The following is a 20,210-nucleotide window of genomic DNA, read 5'->3' as shown; positions in this document are numbered from 1 at the left end:
GAGCAGTCGGTGCCGGTGGCGGTGGCGGTGCGGTCAGGGCCAGAGCAGTTGGTGCCAGTGACAGTGGCAGTGGCGGTGCCGGCGCGGTCAGGGCCAGAGCAGTCGGTGCGAGTGCCAGTGCCAGTGGCGGTGGCGGTGTGGTCAGGGCCAGAGCAGTCAGTGCCAGGCTGGTGCGGTCAGGGCCAGAGCAGTCGGTGCCAGTGGCAGTGCCGGTGCCGGTGCGGTCAGGGCCAGAGCAGTCGGTGGCGGTGCCGGTGGCGGTGCGGTCAGGGCCAGAGCAGTCGGTGCCAGTGCCGGTGGCGGTGCGGTCAGGGCCAGGCCATGGCGGGCGGTGCCGTGCCCGTCCCCCCTCAGCCCGCTCCGCTCCGCTCCGCTCCGCGCGCTCCCCGCGCCGCCTTTCGCGCCCTTCCCGCGCCGCCGCGCGCAGCCAATCCGGGGCCGCGGGGCCGGCGCGCGCCCCCGCAGCGCCCCCTGACGGGCTCGTTCCCCGGGGCGGGGCGGGGCGGGGCCGGGCCGGCCTGATTGGCTCTGATTGGCGGCCCGTTGACAGCTGATTGGCCGCCGCCGCCGCCACGTGATCCCGGCGTGCGCACGCGCCGCCGCGGCGCAGTCGGCGGACGTGCGTGGCCGCGGCGCGCGCGCGCGCCCGGCTCTGTTATTGTTGTGGTTCCGCGACCACCCCCCCCCGGGCTCCGCCCTCCGACCAACCAGAGCTCAGGGCTGGATGAGTGACAGGAGGCTCCGCCAATAGCCGCGCGCAGCGGGCGGGGGGGCCGGCCGCCCTCGGGCCGCCATGTTGTGCCTGTCGGGAGGGCTGGCGCCGCCGGCCCCGGCCCCGCGGGAGCGCGCCATGGAGCCGCGGGTCAGCCTGCGCGTCACCTGCCGCGGCGACACCCGCACCTTCCGCGTGTCCCACCCGGCGCACACGACGTGGGCCGATGTGGAGGCCATGGTGAGTGCGGGCTGGCTGCGGGAGGCGGGGCGGGGTGTCCGCCGCAGAGGCCGCAGCCGCCGGGAGCCGGCCCGGTGAGGCGCCGGCCGGGCCAGCGGGGCTTTGAGGGCGCAGAGCCCTCGGCCGCGTTTCCAAGGCAGTGTCCTCCATTTCACAGGCTGTTAGACCTGCTGGCTTGTACGGCTGCGGTCTCGATTTTTCTTGTTTTCCTTGGTAGTATACTTTGTTCCCGCTGTGTGCTTACATTGACGTGAACGGCCTGGTTTGGAAAAAGATTCTCACGGGCCCTTTTTTTTCTGTGTGAGCAGCTGGTCTTAGCTGTGTTCTTTGCCCTTTTCTGCAGGCACTTGGTTTGGCTCTGTATCCCTCCGTAAAGTACATTCTATGCCTATTATTTCCCGTTCTTGTTGAAGTAACCCCCGTCTGTTGCTTTTCTGAAGATTCGCCTGTGCTCTTTGGGGTCACGAATAGATTTTTGTTTGGTCCCGGGGTTCCCGGGGCTTTGTGTGTGCTCGTTTGGGGAGAGCAGGGTCTGCCCGGGCCGTGCGGGCCTGGGCAGTTCCTTCTGAAGGTCTGCGTGTCCTGCGCTTGGTGTCGTTAGGAGCTTGTTTGGGTGCTTGTTTTCAGGGTTTTAGTTACAATTCCTGATTGGCTTAGGGTGACACTGTGTTGTAAGGATTCCCTTGGCTACGACATCATCATCATCATCATCATCATCATCATCATTATTATTATTATTATTATTATTACTACATTAATTCTATAGCAACTGTGCCATAGTTGAGACGGAGGCAATACAAAGCAACTCCATTTTCAGAAGGCTTCAAACTGTTTTTATTATAGCCTGCGTGCTTTTCGTACATTCTTACAAAGCTCAGAAGTTTACACTTTACTCATTGCTCACCAGAGACAAAGTGCTGATTGGAATAGGCAGTTGCAGGTTTCTCTTATTTATTCTTCTTTCTTTCTTGGTTTCTGTGTCAACAACCTTGGTAGGAAATTTTTTCAGGAGTAAACATGGATCCTTTTACTTATCAGACTTCTCTCTGGCTCTCAGAAATCACTTTCAAAGCTCTTCCACACAGCTGTTCTGTTTTTCTAAGCTTGCTTTCAAAGTTGCATCTGAAAAGATCTTGTTGCTGTATCATTTTCTGTCTTTCAGCTCTTTTTCTGGCCAGTATATTCCAGTACACGTGCAGGAGGGTTTTGTTTTATGAATTGCTCAAGTTCAAAGTTTGAACTGCATCATCTTCACTTGTTGTATTTCAGTCCTCTGGAAGAGGCACTGGCTCAGTCCTAAAATACTTAGTGCAAGTAGACCTGCAGGAATGTCTGAGCTGGTCAGAATCCTGCTTGCATCAAAGCTGGAAGCAGATTACTGTGTAAGCACTGTGCTGCCCTTAATCTTAGGTATTCTGAGAGCCAGGGCGTGTTTGTTCAAGGTGTGGTGTTCTGTTACAGTGTTTTCCTGAGGTAGAGCCAAGGGTTGTCTCTGTTGTGTGAATTACTGTTCCAAGGGAGTATCAGTTAAACTTGTGTCTTTGTTATATTTTGATATTTTATTCAACGTGTTTGATGTTTTTAAGGGGTAAGGTGAGCTGGTACTCTGCCCTGAGTTTAAGGGAACAATCTGTGGTACCAGACCATGTAAGTACAGACCACAGACAAAACAAGTTGGTTCTGTCACTGCACTCACAAAATCCGGGATGTGTTGCTGGAGGAGCCTGCCTGGAGCACGTTCACTGCAGAATGTGTCCGTGTGTCCACCTGTGACTCCCCAGGCAGCCTCTCTTGGCTGAGGCTGCTGCTGCTGCTGTTCTGTTAGGTCTGGCCTAGCAGGACATGTGTCAGTTGTTTCAGAGAGTTTCTGTTGGGAAAAATTCAGCTTTGGTAGGAACCTGGTGCAAAAATGAACTGTTATTCCTATTCCCATATCTTTGCCTGAGAGCCCCTTAATTTAAAAATTATAATAATTCAGAAGGAGAGGGTTTACATTTTCCATTTCAAGGAAGGCTCCTGCCTTCCTTAGCAGACACCTGACTTCAAACCAAGACAGAAAAATACAGCTTTTGTAGGAACCTGGAGCAAAAACATACAGGAGTCTCAAAGACTCAGCATATGGAAACAGCTGCTTTCATTTCATGGTTAATTTGGTGCTGCCCTTTCTGCCTTGTTAATGTAAAATATAACTGCTCAGCTTTATTCTCTGAATTTTGATAGGCTGAGAAAAGGCTCACCACCTTTGTGAGCTGTCTCCCAGGTGCTTTTTAATGTAAAACATAAAGTTTAGGGATTGTTTGCCTTTGTCTTCATATTTTGCAGTGTTTACCACGACTGAGTTTGTTAACCCTGGGCTTGTCCTCTTTGAATGGGAAGGTTATTATTTATTTTGGAGTAAACATTAACTGGGCAAGGTGCAAGAGGAAAAAGATGTGTTTATTCTTTTCATTAGAGAAAGTTAGTAAAGCTTGGAGGGAAGGCACTGGGACGAGTTCAGCTCCAGAGGAATGGATTTGGTAAAGCAGGGTTTGCTTCAACTGAGGAACTAAAGGGAGTGATAGAAGGGTTTTAATGTTAATCCTAATTAATAATCATTATTAACTGATGTCCTGCATCACTATGGTTTTGTGTTCTTTTTTTTTCATTACAGGTTAAAGTTTCATTTGACCTGGACAACATTCAGATCAAATACATTGATGAGGATAATGATGAGGTATAATACCTGCCACCCCACCCTCCCAATAAGCCAACCAAACAATGGCTGGTGGCAGAAATTCTTTTCTGCCTTGTGATGATTTGTAGTGGGTCTTTCAGGAGAGTCTTTTATGCAGATTGGGGTGGGGGAATGGTTACCATTTTAATAAGAAAATAGCTGATAGTCTTGTGATTTTACTCTTAATGCAACATACATATTTTAAAATACTTTCTTTAGAAGCTACTGCCTTTCTTTTTCCCACCCTGTTGAAACCCCCAGGGGTTCTCTGTGCTCTGAGGGAGGAATGTTTCTGTTGAGGAGCTTTTATTTTTAAACTTTTTTATTTTTAAATTTTTTATAAGGTAGTTGTAACTATTTGTGTTTGCAGCTGTGGTAAAGCCCCGTCTCTTCACTCTAGACACCTTCCTCTGGGAAATGTAGGTCCCCTGTCATTAGCATATGTTTGCTTCAGTGATCTGGTGTACTCAAATCCTCTGCTTGCTTTATGCAATTGCTGTAATCTCCAAGCAGATTACTGACTCAGAAAACAAATTGGTTACTTCTAGTTGTCCTTGTTGAGTAACTTCCTGCTTGGCACAGTCTCACCCTCTCATATTATTTTTGTTTATCTAGAGATTCAGAGGGGAATGTAACTCTCACACAGAATGACCTTTTGCAAACACAGTGTTTCACTGCTTGGATTATAGCTCTACTAAATGAGATGGGGGCTCTTGTTCTTACTTTTTTTCCCTAAGGGGAAATGTCAAGAAGCTTTTAACAACCTTTCAGAGAATGATTCTCCCCTTATTTTCTAGCCTGTCTAATATATAAATGTATAGATGCATCTCTGAAAGCTTTTTTTCTGAAATACTGAGCAAACACTGCTCAGAATCCTGCCATGCTGTGGGGATTAAATAGCTTCTTGTGTTAGTGACTTCTGTGTGCAGAATTGATAATTGATTTTCTGTAGAAGAATGGCCTTATGAAACACTTAATTGGTCTTTTGAAACACTTAACTGGGCATTTAAAGCAACTTGGGGCTGAGCTCTGGACTTGTGCAGTGAGCCCAGGGGTACAGGCAGTGACTTTCTGAGGAGAGCAGGCTTGTTCTGGGTGCCAGCAGTGCCAGAACTGCCTCCTGTGCCAGTCCAGTAACAAACACGGGCTGCTTCAAAGCACCACAGTTTGGGTAATGATTAAACATGGCAACAACAAGTGTCTAAAGGACCGCTCTTTTAGAAACTGTGAATAAAAGTACGTTTATTCTGAAGTGTGTAAATTTTAAGAGACTTGCAAAAACGTGTCTGTGGCTCTTGCTCACTGTTTCTTCTCTTTGCAGGTCTCCGTGAACAGCAAAGGTGAGCTGCTACTTTATTGAGGTGAAATCAAGATAAGAGACCCCAACTGTTGCTTGTGTTTTTTGAAGATGGAGTTGAGAATGCTTGCTTTTTGATTTTTTGTTTTTTGTATATGATTTGGCAACAAATTCTTCCCAAAGGAAAGAATTCTTCATCCATAGGAAAAAATTGGAAGTGACTAAATTAGTGGAATGTTGTGGCTCTTAGCTGTGAAAATGTGTGCTTGTTGTTGCATATACAATTTCTTGCACTAATTTAAGAAAATTTACAGAAGGTAGGGGAAGCCCCTTGTCATGTAATTGTTTCTCAATACTGTGTGATAAACTTACATCTGTTGTGTGACATAGGGGCCATTCACATTTCTTTCTGTTTTTCTTTAGAGGAATATGAAGAAGCGCTGAAGGTAAATGTGCTTTTTGACTTTTTTCAATATATTCATCCTTTTCCAATTAAAATTGGTGTAGCTGAGAAAAAAATGGCATTACCTGGCTCAGGAAATCAGAATAGCTGTTTTCCAGCTATGGACAGTAGTTTGAATGTCTTATTACATTCTTCTGTCCTGGCTGGTCTTTGTTTTTATAAGTTAGTTGAATAGGCAGTTAGGATTCAGGACCCTGAGCAGCAGTGGGTTGGTTAAGGACTGACTTTCTCAAATCCTTCATCAGTAATCCCATATTTGGAAATATTGGGCTTTAGTGAAACCCTTCAAAAATCTTGCCACATAGACTCTGCTGCTGGAGTATATAATTAAAACTTATTAGAGTCAATGCTTAGTTACTTTATAAGCAGTTGGACAAAATAAGAATTGCATTCCTTTACATTTCTGTTTTACATTATTAAGTCTTTCAGAACTTTTTTGCTCATGGTTTGAATTTCAAATCTGATCATTTCAAAATAATCATAAATCCCTGGGCAGAACATATTGTTTGCTGGCTCCTATGAACACGTTATTGTAGGCTGAAAAATTCCAGTAGGATATTTGCATGATTATCCTTTGTCTTTTAATAAACTTTTATAATAAGTATATTAATAACCTTTCAGAAGTAGAATATCAGCTGACTCTACCTTGGCATCTCTCAGTTTTTCTTTTTGTGTCTGTTAGTCTTTCCCCACCCTTTTGCCAAACTCTCCAATGTAGTGTAATACTGTATTTCTACAGATTGTGTATGCTGATTGTAAGTGAAAAACATGGTGTATGTATGTACTGTTTATTTAGATTGCAGTTAAACAAGGAAATCAGCTTCAGATGAATGTCTATGACAAGAACTCCTCTCATGCTTTGCAACTACATGAAAAAAATGTGACAGAAAAGCTGGTGCTTCTTAAAGATGAGAAGAAACCACTTTTGCATTATTCCACGATAGCTCAGGGGTTAGAGGAAGAATTCAAAAATGACCAGGAGCTGACCATTCAGGTAAGAAGCTGAGCTGCATTAAAACAAAGAATTAATAAATGTAATTCACTTTGTAGACTGATTGTCCTCTTTAGCCATATATAAAAACTGAGTTCAGAAGTTGGTCTCTGTTTTAGCTACCTGCACCTGTTGAAGCTCACTAAATAGTTTGAATATCTTCAAGAGGATAATTTGATGCTGTCTTTAGAAATACCAGTGCTTTCATGTTGACCACTCTTAAGCATTTTGATAAACAGAGCAATTCATCTCCTGAAGCCATCATTGCCATCTGGTAACTTCTGGCTGAGTTGACTTCTTTGGTGTGTAATGACACACAAATGCTAATGAGGCAGGAATGTTTCAGGAAAATGCCAGTGCCTACTTTGTGTTGCTTCTCCACTGTTTTCTGAAGAACTTTAAATATTTTTCTATAAAGACACTTAAAAGCTATTTCAGCAGTTAGCTTGCTGTGTTGAGGATTTTTTTTTTAACTTTGCATACTTTTTTGTTTGTTTTGGTTTTTTTCCCCCCAGCAAAAATCAAATCAGACCAGAACAGAAAGCACAAATGAAAATCCTCCAGAATGGTTTACTAGCTACTTGGAAACAGTAAGTGTATTGGCTTGTAAGTTTTGATATACTTAAATACATAAGAAGTTGTATTGTTGTTGGAAGAGATCTTTGTGATGCCTGACTTTACACACCTGGACGCTCTTGCCATCAGCACTTGTGACCAGGATCTTAATGAGAACTAGATGCCTAACTATATCTGCAGTGAAAGGGATACCTTAAAAAAAAACTCTCAACACCATAAACTTCATCCATACCACTTGTGAAAAGTGGAATGTTTATGCCTTTGATTTAATTTGAGTGTAGTTTTAAGTAGCTCCCATAACAGAATCCTTGTGGCACTCCAGACAGCCACAGGAATTCCAGACCACTCATTGTGGGAGAGCATGAACAGTGTTGCTCTTGATTGCCCAGTTTCACCAGGGCAATACTTTTGGTTCCTGTGATTGAAAGCAGAGCATTTGATAACCTTACTTTTCTTGACTGTTCACTTTGAGAAAATACTTCCAGGAAGCCATTGACATTAAGCTACAGTTAAGAGGTGGATGTTGATTTGTTTTGAACAGCTAATAAATATCACTGAAAAGCAGTTTGATATCACTGCAAAGAATCCATCAGCTAGCAAATTCTTGAAGCTATGTGCATTTATCTTTTAAGTTTTTTTCTCTAGAGTCTCCTTTCCTTTGCCACCTATTTATACAAACTAAAAATTAGGGGAAGTTCATGGTTATGTTTAAGACATCACTGATGGGCAAATCAGAACTTAATGGTAGAGAGTTCAGAGGGGTTTGGGAGTTGTGGTAATTGTTTTGGAGATGAGTATCCTTCCCTTCATGCAAGCTTATGGAACAAAAACAGTATTGTAAGCACAAATATGTGATTTTTAACTTGCCTTCTTAAAGCTCTGGATTGGTATTTTCTAAAATAAAAGTCCTCTCTGAGGAATGTGGTATTTGTTTATATATTTTCTATATTATCATATGGTATATGTTATATATAATGTATATGAAAATATAATAACATGATAATATTGTGTGATATTATATATTATCATAATTTTATGAAGCATGTGCTGGCAGTAGGGGAAATGATTCTGAAGTAATCTACGGTTACTGACAGATTGGGAGACTTGTGACAATGTAACTCAACATTTCAAACTTAATAGCTGGGTCTCATTCATGACTGCTTTAATTTCTTTCCAGTTCAGGGAACAAGTAGTTAAGGAGACCGTTGAGAGGCTGGAGCAGAAGCTGTATGAGAAGCTTGTTCATTGCAGTCAGCCTCCAGAGTTCTGTGAGAGCCCATTTGCAGCAGCACCTGCGGAGAGCCCGTCGGGGAGCAGCAGCCAGTGTGACTGGCTCATGTCCTGCTGCAGCTGCCAGGCTCGCATTGTCGGGGTCCGCTACCAGTGCAGGTAGAGCTGGGAGTGGGGGACCTGCCAGGCACAGCCTGTGAGTGACTGAGAAACTGTCTTGGGGTTAGGTACTTCTGGGTTCCTGATCTGCAGCCTGCTGGACATTTCAGTGCAGCTGGGAGTGGGGGACCTGCCAGACACAGCCAGTGAGTGAGTGAGTGAGAAACTGTCTTGGGGTTAGGTACTTCTGGGTTCCTGATCTGCAGCCTGCTGGACATTTCAGAATGTCTGCTATGTGGACAGCTGATGTTCTCTCCTGTGGTCACTAGACTTTATCTGCATAAAAGCAAGATTAATACTCTTTTGAGAAAAGGTGATTGTTAAAGTGAGAGCACTTTATAATGCTGTATTCTCAATGAACACAGTTCAGAGAACTTTATAGCTGTGTTCTCAATGACTACGTTATCTGTACTGGACATGCAGTAATTGTATTGGAAAAGGTTTTGTTTGGTTGACTAAACAAAAAAGCAAGACTTAGAACCACTTAGTCTGTAACAGATGTTTGGTTCTGAGTCAGTGAGACTAAGGCAAGTCATATTTTTTCTTAATGATTGCACTGTTGTCTGTTTAATAATATGAAATAGATTTTGATGGATGTCTTAAGTGAGGTGTTAAAAGTGAGAGTTTTATTTGAACGAGAACAGCATTTTTATGTAAAGATTAGCATTTTGGGACTAGGCAGAAGCAGTGGATAAAATGCCAACAAGAGTTTTTACTTGGATTGTTTTTTTTCCTTGCTGGCAGGAGATGACAGTCTGGTTTTTATCAGTCCTGTTCCTGGAGGAGCAATCTGCTTTGCATCCCTGAATGCTTGTTGACTTAGCCTCTGTATTTTCATAAGTATGGTGCTGTTTCTGGCACTGGATTTTGATAAAATGTTCTGCCCTTTGTAGCAACAATTTTAGTCACTTGTGCTAAAGGAAGCATCAATTTTTTTCTGATTGTGTTCAAAGAAGTGGGAACTGTGTTGCAGTTTTGCCAAGAAGAGAGATAATCATGTAGGTATTCCACATAGCTCCAAGTACTGATCTGTAAGTGAGACATCCAGCTGCTGTCACTTGGAAACTGCTTATGGTAGTAGCATGATACAAAATTGTTTCTCTGCAGAAATTCTTTGCCTCTTGGTGACCTTCTGTCTTTTGTGCTTTGCAGCCTTTGTCCAGCCTACAATATCTGTGAAGAGTGTGAGGCAGGAGCATATGCTCATGATCCAAACCACGTCTTGTTAAAGCTGCGCAGACCCATCCCCTGTGTCACTGACAGTTACAGCCTGGCAGAGCTCGCCCCACGCCTGCCTGCCACTCTGGAGCAAGTCAGGTAAATGGTGGCACCTGGCAATGCCTGGCAAGATTGGCCTGATTGCAAGTGGAAACACCTGTGTGGGAGTTGAGGTTCAGCTTTTATTTTAGAGGTAGCAAGAAATGAAAGTGGTTCTCAAACTTTGTTGTGAGTAGCTAGAAATAGCTACGTACCTATAAAGGGCCTAAGTCATAAATCTTACAGTGTTTTTAATAACAAAGACTTTTTGTGTCATAAATGGGTAGCAAACTTTCTATAAAGGGCCTAAGTCATAAATCTTACAGTGTTTTTAATAACAAAGACTTTTGTGTCATAGATGGGTAGCAAACTTTGAGCTATTTTCTTTGAGCATTCTGTGTCTGTCTTTTTTTGTTCTTTCAGAGACCATTCAAAATAGTTCCACAAGCAACTGTGAGGATGTTCTTTTAAAATCATTTGGTGTCCAGCCCAGAAGCATGGGCTGTTTTCCTGAAGGGTTCCCTTGAGACTAACGCAGTGTTGGCTAAAGATAAATTCTGATCAGCTTAATGTAATAATTTGTGTTAATTGTTCTACAGGCTCCAGAAACAGATGGACAAAAGATTTCTGAAGGCAGAGAAGCAGAGATTGCGAGCAGAAAAGAAACAGCGAAAAGCAGAGGTCCGAGAGCTCAAAAAGCAGCTAAAATTGCACAGGAAAATTCATCTGTGGAACTCTATCCATGTATTGGAAACAAATGGCTCACCTACTCTGAAATCTGAGAGTGTCCAGCCTAACACCTTCCTGTAAGGCTTGTTGTTAACTGAGCATCTGGTAGTTGTGCTGTCTGCCCTTTCGCTATGAGACCAAGTTAAAGTAACAGGAGGAAAGTTATGGAATTGCTCATTTGAAATGTGATTTGTCATTTGACTGGGTGAGAATTTTGTCCAAATGCCATTTTAAAGGTAGAGTGTTTTTAATTGAGAGGAGAGTAGGAGAAATGAAAAAAAAAAAGGTGACTGATGGTTATTACCAGAAATGTAGTGATTTATGTAGATTTAAGAGGAAGGGGAGTGCCTAGGATTATTGCATACACATGCATGCTCATACAGTGTAAATTAACATTTACTGCCAGTTTTTAAAAAGTCTCTATCTTCTTGCTTTATTAAGTGTGTCTGCATAAAGTCAAGTACATTCTGTATATTTATGTTCAGTGCTGTTTTTTCTTTTTTTTTTTTTTTAATGTGCTTTTAAGCTGAGGTTCATTAGACAGCAGCCTTTGCAGGCAACTGCTCTGCTTATTTCCCACTCCCTTTGAGTTTATGAATGTGCAGTATAAAACATGTATAGCTAGTTTATTTAATTAATCCCTTCCATTTAGGGCATTTAAAAGCCAAATTAACATCAATCAGCATCTGAACTTCAGTTTTGGTGTATTTTTTTTTGTTTCCTCTCTCCAGTCCCAGGAGTCCTAGTCAGCCCTTCCAAGCAATTGTCCCAACACTAAGTGCAGTATTTGTGGATGAGAATTTGCCTGATGGTACTCACTTGAAACCAGGAACAAAGTTTATCAAACACTGGCGAATGAAAAATACTGGCAATGTGGAATGGAGCTCAGACACAAAGGTATCTTGCCTTTGCTCTTCCTTCTACACACTAAAATCATTCTGGGAGATAATGTTTGTAGGTGAATTCTCTGTTAGGACCTGTTTAAGATTTCCTTTGGCCTGTTGATTCACAGCTGGGAATTCTGAGGCAATAGGCTGTGGAGGTACTCTTTACAAGTGTAGGCTATAGGAAGGAAGGGATTCAGAGTACCATCACTGAACGTATTTCCCATTAATAGTGTGTCCCCCATGTTATAATGGTGCAGTCTGACCCTGTTTACAACTGCTCTGTTGCTTTTCTGACCTCCAAAACCCTTTGTTCTGCGAGTGGCTGCCTTTGTGTTGAAAGATGGGGGTATCTTTGTGCTGATAGTGACTACTGTGAGGATGTGTACTAGCAGCCTGTCTTCTCCATGCCTGGTACCTACAAGACCTTTCAGCAGAGGAACTCTGCTTCCTACTGCCCACACTTTGCAGAGAAGCTTGAGAAGTTACCTTTTGGCTTTTTCTGTTCTATATTTCAGTTGAAACTTATGTGGGGTAATCTGACCTTGGCATCTGCCGAGAAGAAAGATGTGATAGTGCCATCCCTTCCATCTGGACAAGTAGGAACTGTTTCAGTTGAGTTTGTAGCTCCCAACATAGAAGGAACTTACACTTCTCACTGGAGACTGTCACACAGAGGGGAACAGTTTGGGCCAAGGATCTGGTGCAGTATTGTTGTGGATCCCTCTCCAGCTGCTGACTACGTAGAAAGTGATTGGAAGGATTCTGAGTCCTGTCAGAAGAGTAGTGCTTCCAGAACCAAACAGGCAAGTCACTCACCTGGTATTTGGGGCAGCCCAGAATTACCTAGGAGAAGGAGCATTATATATTATTTGGCATAGTATTCCTAACTATTTAGGGGGATTCTTGTAGCTGTTTGCTTTTAAGTTTTATTTTTAATAGGAAAGAAATAAAACATCTATTGCATTTATAAGTTCTGAAGTAGTTCTTTTTGACAGGCATGACATTAGCTATCAGTCTGTTGCAGCTGTTTGTCTACTTCTTTGAACTGAAATGCTGCAGCATTTCTCTTTGTTAGGTCTTGTCCTTTTGAGTCTGTAATGAGTTGATTTAAATTTCTTTCAAATTACTTGTGTGTTTACACAAAATTCAGGATTTAGAGTTCATGTGATGTTTTATTTACTGTGGCTAAGGGGCTTCTGTCTTTTTGTTTTTCTAGGATGCTTCCTTAGAGACAGAAACAGGTGCTCAGCTGATAGGTGAAATTGCAGAGCAGGCTGAAATATCTCTGCCAACTGTTCCTTTAAAGATCAAAAATCTGCCAAGTGAGAGAGAATTTTATATCCCATCTGTCGATCTCCTCACTGCACAGGTAAAGTGCTAAAATTCAGGTAAATATAAAGCAAACCACCTTGGGTTTGATGTTTAGGTAGGTAGACATCTGTAAGAGTAAAACTTCTGAGCTCTGAAAATGGCCACTCTGTTTTCAGAAAGAGTATTGCATTTTACATAGCAGAGCTCTTTACTCAAACTGGTACTAGGCACTGTCATTATGTGGAAGGTATGTGTAGGACAGATTAAGATTCTCAAACAAGAATCAGCATTGAGTCTTTCTCTGGCCCTAGCAAGAGAGTTCTTAACTTTGTCCCTTGCTGCCCCAATTTGTGCACCATATTCAGTGATGTAAATATATGTTGTGGGAAAACTGACCCCTGAGATTGTGTTGAGGAACAAAGTGGTTTTTGTACATCAGTGGGATCTGTGCTGCCAGGTACAGATATGATTCAGTTTCAGAGTTTGCTCATGGAAACTGTGTGTGTTCTTTCCTGCAGGATTTGCTGTCCTTTGAGCTGTTGGACATTAATATTGTGCAGGAATTGGAGCGAGTGCCCCACAATACTCCTGTTGGTAAGGCTCTTGTGTTCTGTGTGCTCTCTCGAGCACAGACAGCTATCCTTTGTGTTCTTCAGTCTTGGCTTCTTTTCACCTTCATATCCCCAAGAACATAACATTCCAGATGTTGAGGAATGCTGCCATTTTCTTTGCACAGCCAGTGGCAGAGTAATGCAAAGTTAGTTGTTTATTCCACCAGATTATCTTTTAAAATAACTAAGTTTCTTCAGTCTTGAAAGAATGTCCCTTAAAAAGAATAACTTTTAAGAATGTTATCTCGTGGAGGCTCCTTCTCCTTTAGTGCCAATTGTCTTTGCTCCCTGTGTTTTCCAGACATGACTCCATGCATGTCCCCTTTGCCACGTGACAGCCCCTTGCTGGAGAAACCTGGCTTAGGTCAGATAGAGGAGGAGAACGAGGGGAGTGGATTTAAACTAGTGCCTGGTAAGCAGTAGTCCTGAGGAGCTTGGGGGTGAAGGGAGGATATTGTCACTTCTCTGTAGTCAGCAAACCGATGTCTAAAAGGAATTCTAACTAATGCCTTCCCCTTCTTTGGAAAAAAAAAAAAAGGTTGTTTGGCTCATCAACCTGGAGTCTGACACTAGTTAGTGATTCTAGAGGTTGGAGCATAATATATATAGATTGGAAATAGAAATCATAGAATCACAGAATGGTTTGGGTTGGAAGGGACCTTAAAGATTATTGAGTTCCACCCCCCTGCCATGAGCAGGGACAGCTTCCCCTATCCCAGGCTGTTCCAAGCCTCATCCAACCTGGCCTTGGACACTTCCAAGGATGGGGCAGCCACAGCTTCTCTGGGCAAACTGTGCCAGGGCCTCCCCACCCTCAAAAGGAAGAATTTCTGCCTAATACCTAATCTAAATATACCCTCCTCCATGTTAAAGTCATTCCCTGCTGTCCTATTTCTGCATGCCCTTGTATAAAGTCCTTTCAAATGCTTCTTTTGATTTGTCTGACCACTAGAATTGTTGGGAGAATTAACCATCTGCCCTTTATAGACTAGGTTATACTCCAAACACTCCAGGTGTGCTCCCCATACTTCTCAATCACTTTTGTGTTCAACTTGAGCTGAATTCAATTTTTAGAAAGAACTAACACACAGAATCAATATTAGCTGAGACCGGTCTAAAAAATTCTTCTTATAGTTACATTTCTTTGTTGTGGTGGTAAAATCTGTTATGTTTCTCTTTCCAAGGAATGGCAGAAGCCTGCCTTTCTGTGGACTCTTCTGCGGTGAAAGTGAAAACTGAGCATGCATTGAACCAGGAGGAAGGAGAAGAAGATATGAGTGGGACTCAGTTTGTCTGTGAAACTGTAATTCGATCTCTGACCCTGGATGCTGCACCTGACCACAAGCCCCCACAAAAAAACCCCAAAGTCCTCCAGAGTAAGTGCTGTCATTAGCTGCCTTCTCTGATTTGACTTGTTTGCAGTCAGACATGAGACACAAATCGCTCAGCTCAGGTGGTTGATACCATTTAATTGTTTTTCTTGATTGGTTTTATTAGATTCTTTACAAACACTGCAAGACACCTTCAGCTGTAATACGATAACTGAAGAATCTCCTATGATAAATAGTAATTCCACTTCCAAAAAGGAAACAAAGATTCATCAGTCAGAGCCAGTGACAGAAAATTCATGTGGTAAGTAAAATGGGCTTGAATGTAAGGTAAAGCTGTAAAAAAATCATGTGTAAGAAGATCTGACACTGTTCTAGGAAACTGATCTTCATTAGATGAGGAGAATTGTTAGATTGTCCCAGTTGTGAGAATCATTACATCAGAAAATCGGTGTCAGTACTTTAACAAGCAGCTAGTTTAACAGCTGCTTTTTAAAGAAGTGAAATTGAATCCAAAAGGTTCCAGTTGGGTATCCAAATAAGTGCTTATATGTTATACATGGTGTCTCCATATTTTCTACATGTAGCTTGCAATGTTTCTGACCATGTTTCTAATGTGTGTAATTCAGGAGCTGAAAACTACAGTTTAAGTTCTCAGTGTAGCTCTTACTCCAGTTTTTACTGTGAGCATTAATACCAGCAGCATATTTGCAAAGACTTAACGTTAAGATCTATTACTCTTTCACACTACACCCTCCCCACAACAGGGAAAATTACACCATTAATGGCAGCAGCTAAGGTTTACAGTTGTCTCTAAATACTTGTCTCTTACAGCTGGGGAGAATTCTGTCTGTGCTGTTGTCCACACAAAATGGACAATGGTTAATACCTCCATTTTTTTCCTACTAGGGGACCTTCCACTGTCTAATGAGAGCACAAGCCCCCGTAGTGGTACTGGTAATTGTGATGAAGAGGAAGATGACAAAGATGATGATCAGAGTCAGTGCTCCTCTGCTTCCTCAGAGGACTACATCATTATTCTCCCTGAGTGCTTTGACACCAGTCGGCCGTTGGGTGACTCCATGTATAGTTCAGCTCTTTCTCAGCCTGGTTTAGAAAAGATGGGAGAACCTGAAACAGTAGCAGAGAACCCAGAAGGGGGAAGCCAGCCACAGATCCAGAGGGTCAGTGATACAGTGACAACTTCTCAAACACTGGCTGCAGTACCATTAACCCCAGCAGCTGTGGACTGCTTACCCCAGGCACAAAGGTATGATTTGGGGACAAGAACAAAATGGTGATGCTGGTATTGCTGTACAGTCTGCACGGTCTGGTACTTTCCAAGCAGGAATTGTTGTAACAAAATTTTTATCATATACTGAGTTAAATGTTCTTAAATCCTGCAACTTTATAGAGCTTGATTTAGGCTCTCTATTTTAGGCTCTATATTTTTAACTCACTGATTTAGGTGAGTGCAAGAGAGGGAGAGAAGGGAGCATGTGAAGTTTTTTCTTTTTTCTGTTACTGTGACTTATTTATGTGTGTACACGTAGAATAAAAGTAGTGATGTTTTTGCTTTATGTTCTCAGGAATCTTTCATCTCTTCAGAATGCTATCTTCCAAGAACCAAACACACCAGCTTCGGAGCATATCACTTCTGCTTCTCATGATCAAATACAAAGAGAAGGTACTGACAGTATTTAAATGGTGCAGACTATTGCTATCACCCATTCCTTATGCCTAGTATTGAATTTGATATCTTCTTTCTCTTGAGGAGAGCAGAAATCTGCCAAGTAAAGATTTTAGTTTTTCTCTGAGTGTTGAACTTTTGCTATATGGATGTTGCAAATAAAGAAATAATTGACTTAATTGATCTATTATGGGTAATGTTAAGAGGATACTCAAAAGTACTTACAGGCATCTGGAAAATTGCCTTGCTCTGGAATTGATGAGCTATGTATTTAAGCTGCTGTTACAGTCACTGAGACAGCAGTTCCTCTTGTGTTAAACACCACTGGTGAATCAGTCATATGGTTCTGAAAATCTTGACTGCTTTCACTGCAGTGAGAGTCCTGGATACCTGGTCTGCATAACTGAACTTAGAGTATTACTGTTGTACTGAGACACACTTTTTTTCTGTTTATTTATTGTGTTGCATTTCTCCAACTTAATTGTCATCCACTGGACATGTTGACATTTTGTCTTCCTCTTCCAGAACCCAGTGGTGAAGATACTCATGGGCCAGGATCTTCTGCATTTCTCACTAAGTTCTCAGAATACCCGAGGTAATGAAGGTGAAGCCCTGACTTCACAAACACTATTTTAGACTGAGAACAGCTTAATTAGACACCTAGGAAAAAGCTCTGGCCTACAGATTTCATGTAGTCATTAACTGGGAGAGAGGCCTCCCTTCTTAAAGCAAACATGCTATGCTTTCATAAGATTTTGGTTTCTACTTGGGCACAAATCAAAAGGATGCAGAACTGGCAAGCCAAAATTAATGAAGAGCTCAAGTTGAATGCTTCTAAAGTTCTGTGGGTTTTTTTCCTGGAAATCTCAGGATTCTTAGGATGGGGATTTTACAAGCTAGCTATAAAGTAGTCTTAAAATACTGAGATTGGAGAGGTAAGTCAAAATGTTGAGTAGAATATCAAGTAACTTAAGTATTCATAGGAAACAAATAGAAGTTACCCTACTCTGAATGGATGTGTCAGTGCACAGCTTTCATGTAGGTATGTTCTCTTCTAGATGAGAGCACTGAACTCTTTACAAAAGGTCCCTTCACAGAAAGCATACAGCCACAATTTAATAAAAGGTGTCAAGAAAAAGGAATGAGCTTCTTGTGTAGCTCACTTCCCAAACACGGCTGATTCCTCTGGATCACAGGCTGTTGTCTGCCACAGTCCTTGCCTCAACAGGCAGCAGCTTGCATTTCACTGAAACAAACCCTTGGCTTTGCTGACCCTAAAGCAGCACCTGGTCTCCTCACAGGTACCCTCAAGGCAGCAGCATTGCAGGAGAACTCATGAAAGGAGCTTTGTCAGTTGCTGCTTCTGCCTACAAAGCATTATTTGCTGGACCACCCATTATTGAACAGGTGAATGTCTTTCTGTGTGCTATGTGAGTTTCATAGAATGACAACCTTAAATTTACAGGTGGATGTTTTTTAAGTGTATCACTATTCTATATTGGAATTCATGTAAGAGTAAAATGTTAAGTTTGATGGTGTCCCTTTGAGGTTTGCTGCTCTCAGCAGACTGGGAAATCCATGCCATAGGGATGAAAGCATGTCTCTTGTAGCATTATGTAAGAGTAGTAGCTCACCTTTGTAAGTGAGCAGTGAAAGGGATTATAAATGGCTTAAATGGGGCCAGAAATGCCTCCGTGCCTCAGTTTGATTCTAGTATAACGCAGGGCTGCTAGTTCAAATGGCAAAAAATAAATTAGCTTTTTAAACTTCTCTTACTCCCTTTTGTTTTCAGCAGCCTGCAGCTCCAGAAGAGCAGACTGCCTCTCTGCTGTCCAGTCTGTGTGAGATGGGATTCTGTGACAGGCAGTTAAACCTGCGGCTGCTGAAGAAACACAACAATAACATGATTGAGGTGGTAACTGAATTGCTTCAGATCAGTAACAGAGACTGGTGCAGTAGGTGCTGAACCTGTCTGGTAGAGAGAGGAATAGTCTTCATTGAGTAAACTCTAATTAAAGAGTAGCAGGCTGCTCCAAAGCTGCTCTCTGTTTGGAGGTTTGACTTAAAGCTTCAGCTTTTCTTTGAGCATTTGACTTCTTTTTACCCTCATGGAAATATCAAACAACCCCTGTGGCATCTCTTGAAATGGATACCAGAATTTCAGTTATTATTTGGACCTCTTAGTTAAATGAGTAGTCTTTAAATCTCTGATTTCAGATCAAATCCTTTCACCAGGGAATCATGTAGAGATAAACTTTGTACCCAGATGAGAACTTCCCATTTTATTGTGTATCTACTTTTTATTTTAGGCAGCTGGAAATACTTTTTTGTTGGCTTAATTAGCTTTGGAATAGAAACCCAGTGTAAAATGCTGCTGTAAAATGTAGTCCTGCTTAATTTACAAGAGATGCCTGAAACTAGGAGTTTCTTTGTTTCTTCTGAGGATTTAGTAATTTTTTTTCCAATGTGTGATAGTAAAGTGACAAATTTAAATCTTACAAATTATTCTCAGAAAAAGAAGTTGCTCATAAAAAAAAGCCATCTTGAATCATCAACAGACTTTTGAAAAGTCTAAAAGTGAAACTACAGTTCAGCTGATGAATACCAGTAAAGTTGTTGCTTCTTGTAGCAGAATGAAGCAGGAGAATTACCACCAGCAATTGAACCTGTAATGATAGTGCACAGCAGATCTCTAACAGTAGAAGTATAACCTACATGAAACGTTTTGTTAAAATGGAGTGTCAGGGTAGGAAAGGCTTTTCTAGGAATCTTTACAGGCTCTTTGTAAAAAAATTAAAAATTTGACCATTACCTTTTTTCACTATAGTGCAAACATTTTACTCTGTTAATACCACATAAAAAATGCAAGAATGTGTGGGAACCCGGACCTGAACTGGAGTACAGATTTTGGTGATGTTTAGGAATGGAAAGAATGCTTGAAGCAGGGATCACATAACTTTACATTAGAGTTTGAAAAATGCATTGACTCAAGCACTTTCAAATGTACAGTCTCCTCTGATGGTTTTAGCTGGTTCTGTGTTTCCATAGCCACATCTGTAGAATTCATTTTCTCGTAAGATTTTTAGATGCCCATATTTAATTTGGAAATCTAAGAATTCCCTTCTAAATATGCTGAGAGATTTGATTCTGAAGAATGACATAAATGAGCACCAGACACTGCTGTGCAGTGGGGTATCCAGGTAACTCCTCAGAGTTCAGTCCCTCAGCAGGTGACAGTGTTGGCTACGTTCTTACTTTCAAGTAAACATTTTTCCTTGCTGCAGTAAGAGACCATTGATTCTAAAATATTTTATATTGCTCCTGCTTCAGACTAGTATTCTGTTTTGTCACAGTGTCAGTATTGTGCTGACCAGGTTATCAGTAATTTTTTAAAAGACTTTAGTACCCATAGAGATAAAATGCCATTGAAATAGTTCAAGAAAACAAATGTATCATACCACTTCCGTTTTAAACCTATTTTTATAGATTGTGGAAGATATACTCTTAAATGTTTATTTTGAAATACAGTAGAAGTATTTTGCAGTGTTTCCCATCTCTCTGTACACCAGTACAACTGTGTGCTGTGGACCAGTTAAAGACCCTTCTGTAACTTTCCACCTTGACTTGGGTGTGTTGTTTTGAGTATCTTTTGACTAATGCCAACTGCAGAACAAGGAGGAGGAAGGGCAGGGGTGAAATGCAGAAGCAGATGACACTTTGAAGCACAGTGTGGTTGTATTTGCTGGGGTCTGTCAGGCCCAGCAGGACCCACGTTTGCCATGTGTACCTTTGTACTTGGAATGTTCATGTGTTCATAAAGTACAAAACTAAAACATTTGAGGAGGAGCACTTCACTGCAGATTGAAGTGGCAGGTGTGAGATGCTGTTCTCTTTAGGCTCCTTTTTCCTAGAGTTTAGATGCTGTATGCTCAGGCTTAAGATAGATATATTTCTGTTGGCTTTGTATATTTTGTTAATGGACGCATGATATAATTTATAATATATTCTATAGAGCA

General features: G+C 41.9%; 1 protein-coding gene across 6 annotated transcripts; it reads left to right on the top strand.

Annotated features, from left to right (window-relative positions):
* The first annotated feature begins 779 nt into the window (after positions 1–779).
* Positions 780–20,210, top strand: NBR1 (NBR1 autophagy cargo receptor). 6 transcript variants are annotated; one of them, XM_068212253.1, is made up of 21 exons: positions 781–952; positions 3,603–3,665; positions 4,987–5,005; positions 5,386–5,408; positions 6,222–6,419; positions 6,932–7,006; positions 8,170–8,381; positions 9,534–9,698; positions 10,238–10,444; positions 11,099–11,264; positions 11,770–12,057; positions 12,471–12,623; positions 13,084–13,159; positions 13,478–13,588; positions 14,361–14,552; positions 14,674–14,808; positions 15,414–15,774; positions 16,094–16,191; positions 16,720–16,789; positions 17,496–17,601; positions 17,990–20,210. In XM_068212253.1, exons 1-21 carry the CDS (start codon positions 794–796, stop codon positions 18,158–18,160), a joined length of 3,048 nt encoding a protein of 1,015 aa, XP_068068354.1. In that variant the 5' UTR covers positions 781–793; the 3' UTR covers positions 18,161–20,210. The 6 variants fall into 6 exon arrangements, with proteins under 6 accessions (XP_068068357.1, XP_068068354.1, XP_068068353.1 ...); XM_068212252.1 differs by having other exon boundaries at positions 17,987–20,210; XM_068212257.1 differs by having other exon boundaries at positions 782–952; positions 11,105–11,264.

Source organism: Anomalospiza imberbis, chromosome 22 (genome assembly GCF_031753505.1).
Source record: "Anomalospiza imberbis isolate Cuckoo-Finch-1a 21T00152 chromosome 22, ASM3175350v1, whole genome shotgun sequence".
NCBI classification, from domain to species: Eukaryota; Metazoa; Chordata; class Aves; order Passeriformes; family Viduidae; genus Anomalospiza; species Anomalospiza imberbis.
The sequence above is the reverse complement of the archived record's forward strand: the minus strand, read 5'-3'. Positions and strand labels throughout refer to the sequence as shown.